This window comes from Parus major, chromosome 4, assembly GCF_001522545.3.
Source record: "Parus major isolate Abel chromosome 4, Parus_major1.1, whole genome shotgun sequence".
Lineage (NCBI taxonomy): Eukaryota > Metazoa > Chordata > Aves > Passeriformes > Paridae > Parus > Parus major.
In genome coordinates this window covers 6,457,944-6,473,470 of record NC_031771.1, presented here as the reverse complement: position 1 = coordinate 6,473,470, position 15,527 = coordinate 6,457,944, and the positions used below count along the sequence as shown (strand labels likewise).

The following is a 15,527-nucleotide window of genomic DNA, read 5'->3' as shown; positions in this document are numbered from 1 at the left end:
GGCATCACATATCCACGTACGTGTATGTATGTAAAAACATGGAACATAAATTGAACCAGAAATTACCTCCTGTGCTGAGTGAAGTAACTTTAATTTGGGCGTAGGCTCCACAAAAGGAAGATTGCTGCTTGATTACTTTTATTTTATTTTACTTCACCACTTGGCTCAAGGAAAGGCAACGTAATTAACATCTGACACAGACACGGCATTTTTGGAAGAGGTTGTCAAAATCCTCTTTAGGAATTGCTCAGAGGAGACTTTCAGAAATAAAACAGGCCATTGTCTTCCTAACCCCGGCAAAATAATAACTTTTTGAGTGGGTGATCATTTACAGTATGTCTACTTTACGTAACTACAGGAACATAATTGAATTTGGATGGGAGGAACACGATAGAAAAAACTTAGGTTTGTTATTCCTAATTCCCAGTGCAGATAATACCAGGAAAACTGCTGCAGAGGAACATCTCAGGAACACTTCTGGTGGCGCAGCTTTGCATTTCTTGAAGATGTTGCCCAGAGAAGCTGTGAATGCCCACCCCTGGAAGCCTTCAAGGCCAGGTTGAGACGGGACTTTGAGCAATCAGATTTAGTGGAAGATGTCCCTGCCCATGGCAGGTGGGTTGCCACTAGATAATCTTTAAGGTCCCTTCCAACCTAAACCATTCCATGAGTGTCTGTTTATGGAAGTGCTTTTATCCCAAGCAGTGCTGGTGATCAGTTTACCTGAAGTGGTGGGCGATGGGACGTGGGTGACGTAGGGGTGGTGCTGGAATTTGGGCGGGTTGTCGTTCACATCGGCCACGGACACCAGCACGCTGGTGGAGCTGGAGAGAGCCCTGGGGAAGCCTCCATCGCTGGCCACCACCACCAGGGTGTAGTTCTCCCTGGCCTCTCGATCGAGGAGAGCACTGGTGATGATCTGTCCCGTAGAAGGGTTGATGGTGAACTGTGAATTACCACCCATAAGCCTGTAGCTGTTTGAGAGGAAAAGCAAGGAAGAAAAATTGGATTAGTATTTCCAAAGGCAGCCTTATTATTAAGATAATAACCATTTCCTATACTCTTCTGACCACCATGCTGATGGGTATCAATAAAGGCAGATTTTCTTCCAACTCTCCATCTGTCTTCACTGCTTTACTTTTTCAAATTTCAAGGCCTGTCATAAATGACATTTCTGGGGATTTCCAAGCATAGCTGTTTAACACAGATTTCTAACAAGATGAGCTGACTGAGCCTTTGGATATCTGAAGATACCAATGGACACACTCTCAAAACTGCCTACTGGAGGCATCCTCTAGTGCTGATTTCCCTGGGCTAGTGCATTAACTGTTACTCCAAAACACTGATGTACCTCTTAACTGAACCTGCAGAACATAATTTAGAAGAAGTTCTGTTTTTTGAAATAAAACAATTACAGTTTTACAAAATAAAATGAACATTTAATATCCATATTGTTTCCTGATGCAAAGTTTTGCTATTCAGGATTTCAATGTTAATTTATAGCAGCTCATAGCAAATCAGTAAGCACAGAGCTCTGTTAACAAAGACTAGCTGGGGCCAGAATTTGATCCTTGGTGGGTGTACAAATGTGTGGACACATCCCTCTGTGATCTGGTAAGAACTGACTATGTGCTCACTGCAGGCACGTCGTAGGGGCCACCTCTGGCTTCCTACCACCCTGGAAGTCTGTCCCTTCTCTTGGAATGCCTATCCAGCTTGTGTTCATACAAAATTAATCTCAAAGATGCATTTTTAAAGGTACTTGGTTAATAATACCTTTGTTAATAATTCAGATAATGGATTTTTGAGAAAACAATGGAAACAAAAACTGGCTCAGATGCACAATTCTCATATTCAATATCATAGCCCAACACAGCTGTGGTTAGCATTGCTCCTCTGCTAGAGCACAGCAGCAGATTTTCTGAGGTATGTTTCTATGAAAGATTCAGAATAAAGTGGCTTTAATGAAAGAGATTAATATTCCTATCTTCACCTCTTTAAGACCAGAACAGGTTATGACAGCAGTAATAACACAGCCCAGAAGCTGCACTGAGAGGGTTGAGAGCCAGCCTGTGTAATAAGCTGTGGCAACTTCTCCTGCTCAGTCATTAATCTCTACACAATGCCACAAGCATACTTTAATTGCTTAATTATGATATAATGTGATGGCCATATGCAATTATTCTCCAGCCATAGCGATGTGCACCTAGAATAGAAAGAATATGCACAAAGCCTAAAGCACTCCCTAAACAGCAGCACCAGGCACACTTCATCTGTGATTTGCAGTGTTTTAACCCTGAGTGGGGTATTGCTGAGACAGAAACTTTCTCTTATGTGTTTCCACATATATGTGGCTCAAATGTCAGCACCGGAAAGATAACATTGAACTTATATTTTTTTTTGAAAAAGGAAGTAATAAAGACACATTACATTTGTTGTAAGATATTCTGAATTGTATCTGCATGCAAACCAACTGGACAGCATCCATGTGTCTCAACCTAACTGCGGAAAATCCAAACGTAACCCAAAGAAAAGCTGAACAAAACCAAAACCAAAAAACCCTTGAAACTCTAATGGTGGCAAATAGTGTAAAAGGAATTTGATCCAAACACTTAAAATCTGGCCTTTTGACTCTTATATCTGCTGTCTTCAACGGGACAGATCAAGTGTGCACTGCCATTTACAACGCCATCGCCCTCCTTTAATGACTTCACAGGTTATCACCAGAAACAAGAGAACAGGAGTTGGCACGTATGGACAGGTGACGGTTTTGCAGAGGATTAAACACGTCTTTCAAAACACAGCATATTTTTTCACTTTATGTGAAAATGTCAGCCAAGGATTTTAAATGCTCCTTTTGGACAGCAAAGGTTTAATTTTGAACAGACTCTTACAAGACTGAAAAGGAGTTCTGAGTGCTCAGCACCTCTGACAAGACAACCCTACATGTTCTGGTCCTTCTGGCTTTCACCAGTTTTGCAATACCAGTCATACTTTAAGATCTACTTTAAATGCTGAATCTGGACAAGTTCTGTCCAAGAAAAACAAAGCCTGTTCCTGAGCCTAAAGAGTGTAAAACAAAACCTGAAAACAATGTTTTAATAACTACTTATGAAGGGAAAAAATATTTTTATCAACCAATTCCATGATGCAGTACTGAGTGAATGACAAAGACTAATGGCAGAGATATTAAAGCAATTTAACCACACTAGAGAAATCCAAGAGCACTCTGATAATTTCTGATTATGGGACACAATTATTACAGTCATTCCTGCTTTGCATGGAATTCTTTTTTTTATAAAGGAGCTTGCCAGAAATAGTTTCTTAGATTATGAGTGAACAGAATTAAAACCTTCATTGTTACACAATTTAATAAATGGCAATTTTGGATTATTTTCAAATATCTAAAGATGTATAAATGTCAAGCTTCTATTTTTGGCTTGTAGCTAGGTGGAAAGAAAATATTTCAATATTTTATAGACATTGCTTTGCCATAACATAGTTCTGTTTTATTTTACTTCCTTTAAAAAAAAGTGACACAGTGGTATTCTTAAGCTCCTTGAAGAAGGAACTGAGGTGAACTAGCAAAGGTAAATAAGGAAGCTGCTTTTCTATCCTGCCTTGTGAGTTTGGAAACAGTGATGTTTGCAGCCACAATAATGAAATGTGGTAAGATTAGGAACTAATGGAAATTTGCTTTGCATTCCATTTGCAATGTATCTGTCCTCAGTGCATAATCTTCAGCTTGTCACTGCCACTCAGCATCTTCATTCCTCTTGTCTGTGGAACTGGGAATGGCCCGTGTTCCATCTACTGAGCCCTGCAAACCCTTTGGCATGTAGTGCAAAAATGCCAAATTCCAACTTTTTACTGGTTTTCTGAATGGAATAAGCTTTTCCTTGGAATATGCATTTCCTTGGGTAATTTTCATGGCAAACTGAGGACTTTAACTGACTAAAGCTTTACTCAAGGAGCACATTTGCTTTCACTGAAAATTGCTCACTGCATGGGAAGGTGTGAATGCAGCAGCAAGGCAGGTAGTGGGTGCAGGTGCAAATTAAACTGGTTTGCTTTTCACTCAGTAAAAGAATTATTCCACAACTCTATTTGTCCTCAAAGCCTATAAACAACAAAAAGACAGATTGGCTCAAGTAATTTAGTTACACACAGAAAGCTGTTCTATTCTGTCTTACAGCTTTGAGGCATGCTGGTGATGGACACTGGGGAAAAAGAAACCTTCAGGCAAGACATGAGGCAGTATTACACGGAGCAACAGTAATCGACCTACCTAATGACAGCATTTGTAGAAGCATCAGCATCCGAGGAGTTTACGAGCAAAATATCTGTCCCCGTGGGAGCATCCTCCGGAACAGTGGCAAAATACATGTTAAAGGCGAACGTGGGGACATTGTCATTGACATCATCCACTGTGACAGCAATGGTTCCAGTGCCAGTGAGGGCAGGAGATCCTGTGGGAAAGGGGGGGATACGAAGTGCTAGAGGTTACAAACACCAGCACTCTAATCAGAGTTCTGCCAGCCCCGATTTAGAGCCGAGCGCTTGAGCATGTCACAGTTCACAGAGCAAGAAAGCCAGCTCAACAGAGAGGACAGGGTCAGGTTTGTTTCAAAGTCATCTTGACATAAAGTACAAGTTGTGAAACACAAAAAAAAAAAGTTATTATTTTTCTTGCTTCATCTAATTCCAGAAATATTTGGTAACACAAGCTCAGTGGAAAAAGACGGTCTTGGAACTGCTCAGAGAGCCTTCCTGTAACAATTAGGACCAATTTGAAGATGTGGTTGACTTTCCTATGTCTCTGTGAGAAGACCTTCAAAGGTGGCACGCTGACAGACGTGAAGACTCCAGCCCTCAATTTATTCATCCGCAGAACAAATAGAGTGGAAACAGCAGCAAAACCCAAGCTTTCCGTGTGGCTTTTCCACTGCCGGTCACACCCCTGACCTGGGGAGACCTTCTGGGAGCGGGTGAGAAGGTTGCAATGAGTCTCCAGCCCTGTTCAGACTCATTCTCTCTGCAGAAGCAACCATCTATAGCAGAAAATAATGCTCGCTCCAACGGGATACTGGCTTACGGGAAATCAGACTGAACTTATTTAACCCAGGGCTTTAATCCTCCTTCTTATTCTAAACTTAACTCTGATGAGTAGCAACAAGCATGAAATAGCATGTTTATTCATGTGCAATCTCTCAGTATTTGTCCTCTTAAGCTTTTCCTTTGTCAAATCCAAAAAAAGAACAATGAAGACTTTTACAAGTTCATGTTAGTTTTGTCAGTCCATTCATTACACTTCTTTTCAGCCAAGAATCAGCAAGACATCTTCTGCTAACCAAATTTTCCCCCTGGAAAAAAGGGATCATTCCCTTCTTTGAAGAGATAAGAAGGAGAAGGAAAAAGTGATAGCAGAGCATAAAACACTTAAGTTATGGCCCCTTTTACTCCAAAGACAGATGATAACCATGCCTGTTTTACCCAAGATTGCATGGCTTTCCCCTTCCATCTCAGGTACAACCATTCAGCGTTTGCTGGACTGGAAAAGAGCGAGGATAATGAAATGCTTTGGGCCGGAGACTGGAGGAGTCCTTGCCGCGAGGCAGGCATATTACACGGAGCTGTCACTTGATGGAACGCAGGCCGCCCCGCGTGACCGCCCCAGTCCTTCCAGCCCGGCAGATGATTGGGTCACTGCTATCCAAGGTTACTGCTGGAGCTCAACCCCAGGGCTGGGAAGGAGGCAGGCTCTGCTCTTGGGTCTCATCTGCTCCTGGCAAGGGCTCCAAACACAAAGTTCTTATATAAAAGGAGAAATAACAAGCGTTTTCCCACGTTAACCCTTGAAGGCTGAAGAAGCAAGGCGGGAAGAAGCTGGGAGCAGCCTCAGCAAGGGAAGGAAGATTTTTCACCACAAAGCGCTTTGCAGTAACGTGGTTTAATGCCCAAATGGGCTGAATGACAGAGCTTCCAATTGAAAGGTGTTATAAATCTTGCAAGGCTGGGCTTGGAGGCTGCTGATCAGAGGGGAAGGATCACTATGCCGAGGAAAGAACGTGCAAGCCAAAGGAGTATAGGTTTCACATCACACAATAGAGGCCTTTCTCTGCTCTGCTCTGAGGTAATTCACCCTGCCAATTAATACGCTTTCAGCCAGGAAGGTTACATTAAAGCAATAAGTCTGACTCATTTTTTAGCCCTTTTCTTTTTTTTTTTTTAACTCACGTTTTTGTCATTTAGCCAAACACATATAGATAGAAAAGCCTGCAAAAGTGTTCTTGATTGCTGAAATATTGCCTGTGAAGTGTTTATTATTACTGCATTAAATGAAAGAGAGTCCTCAGCGGCGTTTGCCGCGTGTGTCATCAAGCTCTGGCCTTCCAAACGCATTTTATTGACATTCATCTCACAGCTAATGAAATGAAAGGTTGAAAGTTGTAAAGTTTCGCAGCTGATTAAACAATTTATATATAATTCAGAAATTAATCTTGGGTAAGTCACATTCAAAGAGCATCAGTAATGCAATTCAGCTTGGAAAAGAAAGCTAACTCACATCTAAAAACTGAAACTCGCTGTTTCAAATGCATTTGCTAAGACAAAGCCGAGGCCAGAAGATTCACACCGTGGGTTTAGTCACAAAAATGAACAGCGGTGGCAACGCCTTTAGATCCCAACCTTTGCCTCATGCCCCAGTCCATTACTCTCCAATTCCCCTTCCTCCATGGAAGTGTCTGTGAGGCACCACGCAGTGCAGTGTGGGCTCATTTGTGTCAGCCTCAGGGAAGGGACTGTACCAGCCAAGGCTGAGCACCACACCAACAAAATTAGCTGGGGTAACATAAGTAACCCAGACCTCGTCAGCGTTAGCTTGTGGCTGCAGAGTGCTCAGAGACATCCCAGAAGTCCCATATTAATTCAGCTGTTTGTAACATCCCAAGTCACTGCTCCTCGGTTCAAAACCCCAAACCTTTCTCATCTTACTTGGATGGAAAAACTCACGTATTTACATTGGTTTCCTGTCTGTGTAGCTATCCAGATATGTTTTTCTTCCTCTAAGTAAAATATCACGTCCACAAATTTACTCCTTTCTTCTATTACACCGAAAGACAAAGTTGCAATTTCACAGAGAGTCCTCAAAGTTTTTACTCAGTTGAAATTAAATGACTAGCTCACATTTCTGCAGTTACTGAGAAATATAAGAAGAGGAAATTACAAATGAAGTAATTTCATATGGAAAAGAAATAGCTCTGGGCCAAATTCTACCGTCCTCAGTGAACTTCCAGTGAAAGCTGTGCTTGCATAAGGACCACAGAATTTGGCCCTTGGTAATAAGCAGGTTTCATAAAATGTACATGCCATATTTGTGGTGAGAGAAGTAGTTTCCATGGTCAGGCTGAGTTCCCAGATTTCTTACTTTTGCTTCAATAGCAAATCTTCCCCAAGTCAGTTAATGCTTATTACGGTAGAGCATCACCCCTATTTTATTCACACTGCTCTTAATATTTTACATAAATAAGTGCAATAAATTTAGTGTAAATTCTGCAATATTAGCCAAACACACAAGATGACCCCAAACCATTCTTAATAAACCATACATGTTACAACCTATCTAAAATTGCTGTACACAGCCACACAAGCCTCCGAGTACTTTTGAAAACAGCCCTGAGGGCTAAAGCCACAAAGAAACATACACTTCTCCCTTAGTGAACTTGCAGTAAAAATTTCTATGATTTTTCACAATAGCCTGAACTATTTTTCAGCAGAAGCAGCAAGTATTTATTTGCCACTCCTCACTTAGAACATTTCTCTAGTGTTATACAACTAGTGGGTTTTTTTTCAAATCCCAAAATGCTATGTCTCACAGAGACAGTTTTCTAGGAGGATGGAGGAGTGAAGGAACCAAATGATGAATAACGAGAGAACATAAAATTGACAGTGTGAGCTAAATGGGAGAGATTGAATTGGCTGTTCCCGTTCAGTGAGTATCAAATCTTTAAAATTTATAAGATGGTGCCATTCATATATTATTGTCATTATAATTGTGGATTTCCCATCTCCGTGTGCTGAGGTCTGTTTCTATGAGCTGCACAGTTTACTTTCTAGGTGGCAGCTGTACATATACACTAAGCAGACAGTCCCACAAACGTCCACACACGTCATTGTTGAAACAGAGATTAACCTGGGATAGTGTCAAAATAGTAACGCTGGGTTCAGGGGGGGAAATTGCTTCCCACGGATGTTCTTCCAAAAATTTCAGCTTTTTTGCTTACATCTGCAAGTAAACATGTGTCTGGGGATGAAGAGAAGGAGCAGACCTTGGGAGCCTGCTCCTCGGAGGCCAGTGGTGAGGGATGAGTTACAGAGAGGTTGTGAGAGGCCACCTTGGGCTGGGCCAGCCCTGGGCTGTGGCTCCCCTTTCAGCACGGGACACTGGGGGAAGCAACGTGAAGGAACAGCAGTGGGGAATGTGGGGCAGGCAGGCAGCTGCAAGGTGGGACTGGCAAAGAACTACCAGCAGATTTTCTGCTCCATTCACCCACCCATGCTTGCTTGAGGCTGATCACCACAAAAAAAAAAATATGATGATGTTTGCAATTTTTTACCTTTAAAGTTGCAATGGGCACTCTCAATTTTTTTACTCTACCTGTCCAGGAGAGGTGGGATGAGAAATATTGGCTCAGTGCAGTAATGCAAGTAAGATGAAAGGAAATGAAATCCAGCAAGGTGGCAGTGGGGAGAAATACCATTTAACCTGACAATCTCTACTTTTCAAACGCTGGATAACCAGCAAAGAGAGATCACACCTTTCTGGATGAACTCATCGTAAGCCACTCACTGCCCTAACCTGCGCTGACGCTTCAAAGACACAAAGTGACCCACCAGGGATGCACCTGAAGACTGCTTTCCCTTTTGCCTTGCTCTATCCATGCACCCTTGGAAGAAGGGAGTGCCATGTGCTTGTCCCTTGTTCTGGGAATGGGGCAGGTGAGCTGTTTGGGCTCCCTGGAATCTCCCAACACATGGCAGCATCTGCTCTGGTATGTGTTCATCTCTCCGCACCACATCTGGGTGACTGGGGAATGATCAGAGCACTTGGTGCACTGGAGCAGCACGAAAAAGCCATGAAAGGAAAGTTGCAAAGCCATTTAGGTTCTTCAAGAAAGCTCAGGAAAAGATTATGCTGTTGGAAATTATCTCGGCTGCGTGGTGCTGTTTGGCTCTCAGCAAAAATTAGAAATAGGAGAATGTGTCCAGCACACCATCCACATATTGTTTGAAGCCTTAATGGTTTCTAGGTCCTGTCTGCACCATGCTTAGCACAGCAGATAGTAAAACCATCATTCCTTTCAGAAACCAGGAACTCAGAAGTTTTTGCCAGCATTGAAACATCAAAATCACGTTTTAGAAAACAAACGATAAACTGAAGCAAAAACCCCACATATACATTTCACTAAAAAAAAAAAAAAAAAAAAGGGATTAAAATGAAATAAAATGAATCTAAAAGACTAATCAAGACTCATCCTGCAGGCAGTTTACCATGTTTTATGGTAAATTAAACACATCATTATCCTGAAAATTGGAAAGCGATTTAACAGAAATGGAATTTTTGCCTCAGTGAAACGTGTTGCTTTGCAACAAAGCGGATTTCACTTCTCCAGTCAAACACTCAGTGAATGAGTCCCAGGGCCAGGACTTGTACGTGTTATCAGAAAGAATTAACTTTTTAACTCAAGTAAACAAGCCCTTTCTCACAATAAAGTGGCCAATCTTTCTAAATTAATTTAAATGCAGACGGAGTGTGCTGAGCCTCACTCAACTGGTGAGTTTTAAAATAAATACAGAGCAAGATTAAGTGAAAATGCAACTAGCCTGCATTACACTTTGAATTTCCAGTGCACACGAAACTTGATTTGGAACATGGATGACTTTAACTAATTTTCCAAGAACACAGAAGAAACTGCATCTGTGAAATGAGAAAAAGTGGTCCTTTTCATGAGATTGCACCACAAATATTTGTCCTGGCTGGGTATGTTGACTGTGCTTTGTTTTCTTCTTACTCAATTTCTTACCACAGGCTGTCATTCTGGTAAAAAAAAACCTGGCAAACCTAGATTATTTTGAGACAAAAGCTGAAATAAGTGGCTAATAAAAGATATTTAAAAGTTTGAAGCAATCCATACTCTCAATCAGTTCAGCAGGTGACTGAATGAGACCACGCAGGAAATTCAGATTTTCAAAGTTTCCAAGTGTGTCATATTTGAGTTTATCTCATAGTTAGGTACAAAGTAGTAGTTGATCCCAGAAAGCTGATTTAACAGAGCTTGAACTTCAAAAACCAAGGATTTTATTGATAGGTGGGACAGATCTGTACTTTTGCAAGGATTATATAACAAGGAAAAAGCTCAGGGACTTTCTGTGCTACATCAGGTATTAGAAAAGTGAGTATCATCCCACATCTAGCATCCTAAATAAGTTGGGAGCAAACAGAATTAAATTTGAGAACATAAAAAGTCAAAACAAAATAAAAAATTAATCACTAGACCAGAGTCCAACCTTGTTCAAGCAACAACATGTCCAGCCACACTTAGGCTGGTGCATGAGCACAGACACAGATAACTCACACCTGTTTTGAGAGTGAAAAAGAAAACTCTGTCCCAAAACAGTGATGCACGATGGGATCTCTCATCTGGTTTTATCCACATGGGTTTTAAATTTGGATAACAAAATTCCTGGCTGACTGCATCCTATGAATTCATTAAGCTTTGGAGCTTCAGGACAGGGGCAACATGACATTGCAATAGATTTAATATGCTGTTTAAAGAACAGGACTTGCAGGCACACAGAGAGGCAATTTTAAGGCCTCTGGTGTATATACATATTTCCCTATCCCTGCTCTCTTCCTCTGATCAGGAGCAGTTTCCTGCAGCTGTTAACCCAGAGAGGTAAAAAAAAAAGCTGGAGCAGCACTGTTACAGACCTACAGGAACACAGACACGGACTGAGAACAAAACACGTGCAACAAAGAAAAAAGGTAATATATATTTAACACAGCTTCAAGATGTTCAACAATCTCACAAATATATACTGCATGTTTCTTAGCCAGAAATGCATTTATATCCAGAGCAAGAAGTTGCCTTCTACCAGTTAAGGAAAATGCTGAATTTAATGTTCATAAAAATGGTGGCATATGACAGGCTGTAAGGGTGCAAGGTGGAAACTGTCCTCTGTGAGGGTGGCAGTGCCATGGCACAGGTTGCCCAGGGAATTTGTGGCTGCCCCATCCCTGGAAGTGTCCCAGGCCAGTCTGGATGGGACTTGGAGTGACTTGGTCTAATGGAAGGTGCCTCTGACTGTGGCAGCAGGTTGGAATTCGATGAGATTTAAGTTCCCTTCCATCCCAAACCATTTTATCATCTCCCTGTGCCTGCAAAAAGCAGGTAGTGCTGGAGGAGTGGGCATGGCCATGTGCCCCACCCAAGGCCTCTGGTGACAGAAGTGAGATGGGAAGAAAGTAGAACTGCAACTCAGAAGAAAAGCAGAACCATTGAAATAATTATTTTCTTAAAAACACCAAACTATTCCTCCTTGTTATAAGTTATTGCTGTAAACAGAAAAAACAGAGAAGCTGGCTCCTGCAGGGACTGCTGACTATGGCAATTTTTGACAGCTTGTGACTGACTCCTGAATATCCCACTGCGAAATTCCTGTAACACACAATACTGAACTACACTTTAAAAAAACCCTGTATAAATACAGAAGATTAACTAGCAGGCTAAGTGTTCAGGCCATATGTGCATGTCATACCTGTTTTATCCTTGCAATTAAGGCTTCCTGAAATTGTAGCTTTGTATTTGAAGATTGAGCTAGCAGACTTACAATTTATATGGTGTAATGTTTAATTTAAAAAATGGTTTAAGATCACCAAGGCTGGAAAAATCTTATGATTTCTCAAAGCCTGATAAACTGCTTAACAACTACTCTAAGTATTCCTCTGCAAAACAGATTACATTCAGAGATCTCCTTAGCAGATATGAAATAGAATTTCACAGGTTAGTGATGTAAGCAGAAGAACAATTTAAAATTAATTTTGATGTAGAAGTCCCAAACTAATCAGAGCAAGATGGATGAATGAAGAGGTGAAGGAGGAAGTCTAACAGCTCAAAAACTGAAAAACACATAATTCTTTCTAACTTGAAAATTTTTAAATATTAAGCATTATATTCTAGTTTGCTTTCAGTTTAAATCAATAAAACTGATTTTTTCTTTTTTAAGAGATATACCTGCTTTTTTCCCCCCAAAACTAGTTTGAGCTGGTTTGAAAATGAAGTGTTACGCATTATTTTAATCTGAGTGAAAATCTTTCATTGTTTTCACAGATATTTCAGCTTGAGCCAGCCAGCCTGAGCCCTTTGCCAACCTGAATATAAGCTTCCCCTGCACCCCACCCCAGAGGAACTTAGATGCCTGGATTTAGCCCACCGACTCTCGCTGGACTATTTAGAAAACAGTGATCTAATAATGAAACTTCAAGTGCAAAAAGAGGACTAAATGCCTCAAATGGCATTCAGGGGCTGTACTGTGAATCTCGTGGGGCAGTTCTCTGAGGGGATGGCCTGAAGCCCTCATCTCCTTTGGGGAGGAAGCACATCACATCCTATAGACACTGACACGCTCTCTTCCTTGACAGTAACTCCTCAGGGGACATCGGGCTGACTGCCACGAGTGCTCTTCCTAAGCAGCTTCTGGAGCCTTTGTCTTCTAGGGAAAAATGTCAAAGTGCTAACAGCTTCTAGGTTCTGTGAGGGCGAGACTCTGCTATTAGATTCCCACAGCCACAAAATGCTGCTCTCAAATTCTCTTGTCTCATGATTTTACATGATGGTGGTAAGACAATATGAACACTGTGAACTCACTGATGAGTGTCACCATCTCAGTTCTCCCCAGGTGCCACTTAGAAACAAATTAAAAAATCATGCAGAACTACTGCATCAATAGTTTCAGTACCAGCAATAAAAGAGCAAAAATAATAAAGCCAGTGGATTAGAAAACCGCTAGAACTAGTCTAGAGCAGACAGCATTTACACAAGGAAGAGCTTCCATGAATACAAGGAAATAAATGGAGCTGGACAGGACCCAGTATTCATTTTGAAACCCATTTTGAACCCAGCTGGGACAGAACCCAGTATTCATTTTGAAACAGCAGTGCCATAAAACAAGACTACAGAAGAGTGCAATCCTTCTGTCAACTGCTAAGCACCAAGGTGAGCAGACATCAGCTTCATTTAGCTCACCAAAGCCTCAGCAATGGGTGTATCTAGACATTTCGCAGAAAACCTGGCAAGCAGGACATCTCTAGCTGAAAAAAGCGAGTAGCTTGTTTGTTTTGACAGCACCAAAATTTAAAAATTGCTAAATTTGTTCTAAAAATAATATTATTTTTTTTTCAGGCAACATCTTTTCACACTGCAGAGTCCATGTTAGATGGAAATACACTGTCTGCTAAGGAAACAGGATGAGTACAAATGTCTTTAAGCCTAGTCACTTAAATCTCACACAGTGCTGAGTCTTAAGACTTTATCAACATTACTAGAAAAGCTGTCCTTTTGTTGTTGGGGAATATCTTGAAATGTGTTATAAAGCCAACACAACTGCACTGTCATCTTTCATTTGATTTTAGGATTGAAGGGAACCAAAAGCCTAGCTCAGAAGGGAGTTCCTGAGAAGGATATTACCTCTCTGCTTGGTTGCCCTCCTACATTCTTGAAGGAAAGAATGCAAAAGTTGGGGAACAACATTTTCTAAAGAAAAAACATATGGTTGTTTTTCATCCAGGCCAGGGATATATACAGAGAACAGCTAGCTAAATATAATAACCAGTTCACTCATTCATTTCTTTCAGGACTATTTATCTAAATCAGTAAACAGATTATTTAAGAAAATAAAATTTTAAAAATCCCAAAACACAGGAACACAGCTTCTAATTAGAAACATCACAATTTGATTTTGGCTTTATTGTGGCAATGTGCCATTCTGACCAACCCAATCAAGAGATGGTGGCTGCAGTTTATTTAAACAGTAGTCCTGGGCAGTGAGCAGGTTTCCAGATGTGCTACTCCACATCCCTGCAATCAATAAATAAAAGGAGGAGGACTGTTGGAATGCTAACATTTGTCCAGAAAACTGCTCAAAGAGTTAAAGACATGGATGATAAAAGCAGCTGCACCAGCTCTTGTCATGCTGCCAGAGTTGAATGTTTACCTAGTGCTGCATCCCCACCAGATGGGGTGAAAACAAAATGTAGAAAGTCTCTTTTCCCAACCATTTTGCCATGAAGAAAGGTACAGGAAAGCAGAACAGATTTATGTGGTAGAAGCAGACCCGTGAAGACACATTCAAATAGTTGTGTGTAGGTTTCTTGGCGTTTATGTTAGCAGACATTCTGGGGCAGCATCTGCAATCTAAACACTATCCTGTTATTCCACAGTCAATCACTTTGCCTGTCGCTGGATTTATAATTCATGCCCTCTGGTCTTAAAGCTTGCGCTGCAAGAGGGTCTCTAAATTGGGATGGCTAAGCTTGGGGGTTGAATTATGTTTTATTTCTCAAACCAAAGCCACAGGTGTACAGCTCTGGAAGATGCTGAATGTTCCCAGTGATGGATGCTTTGTGTGTCCTCATAAATCCCCGCCGCCTAGAGTGGCGGCCCAGAACGCAGGACCCAGCCACAGAGAGAGCACAGTGGAAGTGCAAAAGTGAGGGAAGAGTGATGATAAACCAAGGTAGGAATCAAAACCCTTTGTGCAGCCTGCCTTGTGGAAACTGGGCATGAGGCAGGCTGCATGGACACAAATCACTGAGCCGAGCGCCAGAAGTAGTTTTGTCTGTCTTTTCCCTCCCCCAGCACGAAGACTCTCCACCGACCCATGATCCACCCTGAGGACCGGGCAGAGGATTAGCAGCCAAGGCCAAGGAATAGTTGGGCCAGAGCCAGGACAGTGCATATATCATGACTGACTTCTCTGGGCCTGAGGGGAGCTCTTGCTTGGGAAAGCATTTCTTCAACAACCGCCCGGATTTCCATTGCTGGCACACGTGGTCACACCAGCGGTCCCTCACCTGACCTGTCCCCAGTGCTGATGAGCAGCTCAGCTCTTCCTAACTCACAAGGCTTCTCCCATGCCCAGGACTAAGATCTGGGCTCTGGGACAGCACTCCTGTGTGCAGTGAAAGAGTGCACACATCCCTCAGGGCACAGGCACTGTATCCTATGCAACCCTGCTGGCTCCACACTTTACCACATCCTAATCCTTCCCTTGCTGCTGTACTCAGTGTACCTGCTGCCAAAACATGCTGTAAATCTATAAAGGTGCATTGGATGGACACCTGGAGATGCAAGTAATGAAAAATTACAAGTCATCCTTCTTCCAGCAACTTCCCTTACACAGGCTAAGGTAACGGAGCAAGAATCCGGTCACAACTTGATGAAGTGAAAATAAACGTAAGAAAAGCAAGA

At 41.8% G+C, this 15,527-nt stretch overlaps 1 protein-coding gene across 1 annotated transcript in view; it reads right to left on the bottom strand.

The window, feature by feature from the left end:
- Positions 1 to 15,527, bottom strand: part of FAT4 (FAT atypical cadherin 4) — a 123,293-nt gene that overhangs the window by 31,577 nt on the left and 76,189 nt on the right. Inside the window, exons 7-8 of the mRNA XM_015625570.1 lie at positions 4,289 to 4,469; positions 724 to 974 (exon numbers count right to left, since the gene is read on the bottom strand). Of these exons, the coding sequence (XP_015481056.1) occupies positions 724 to 974; positions 4,289 to 4,469 (432 nt within the window). The remainder of the gene's footprint in view (positions 1 to 723; positions 975 to 4,288; positions 4,470 to 15,527) is intronic.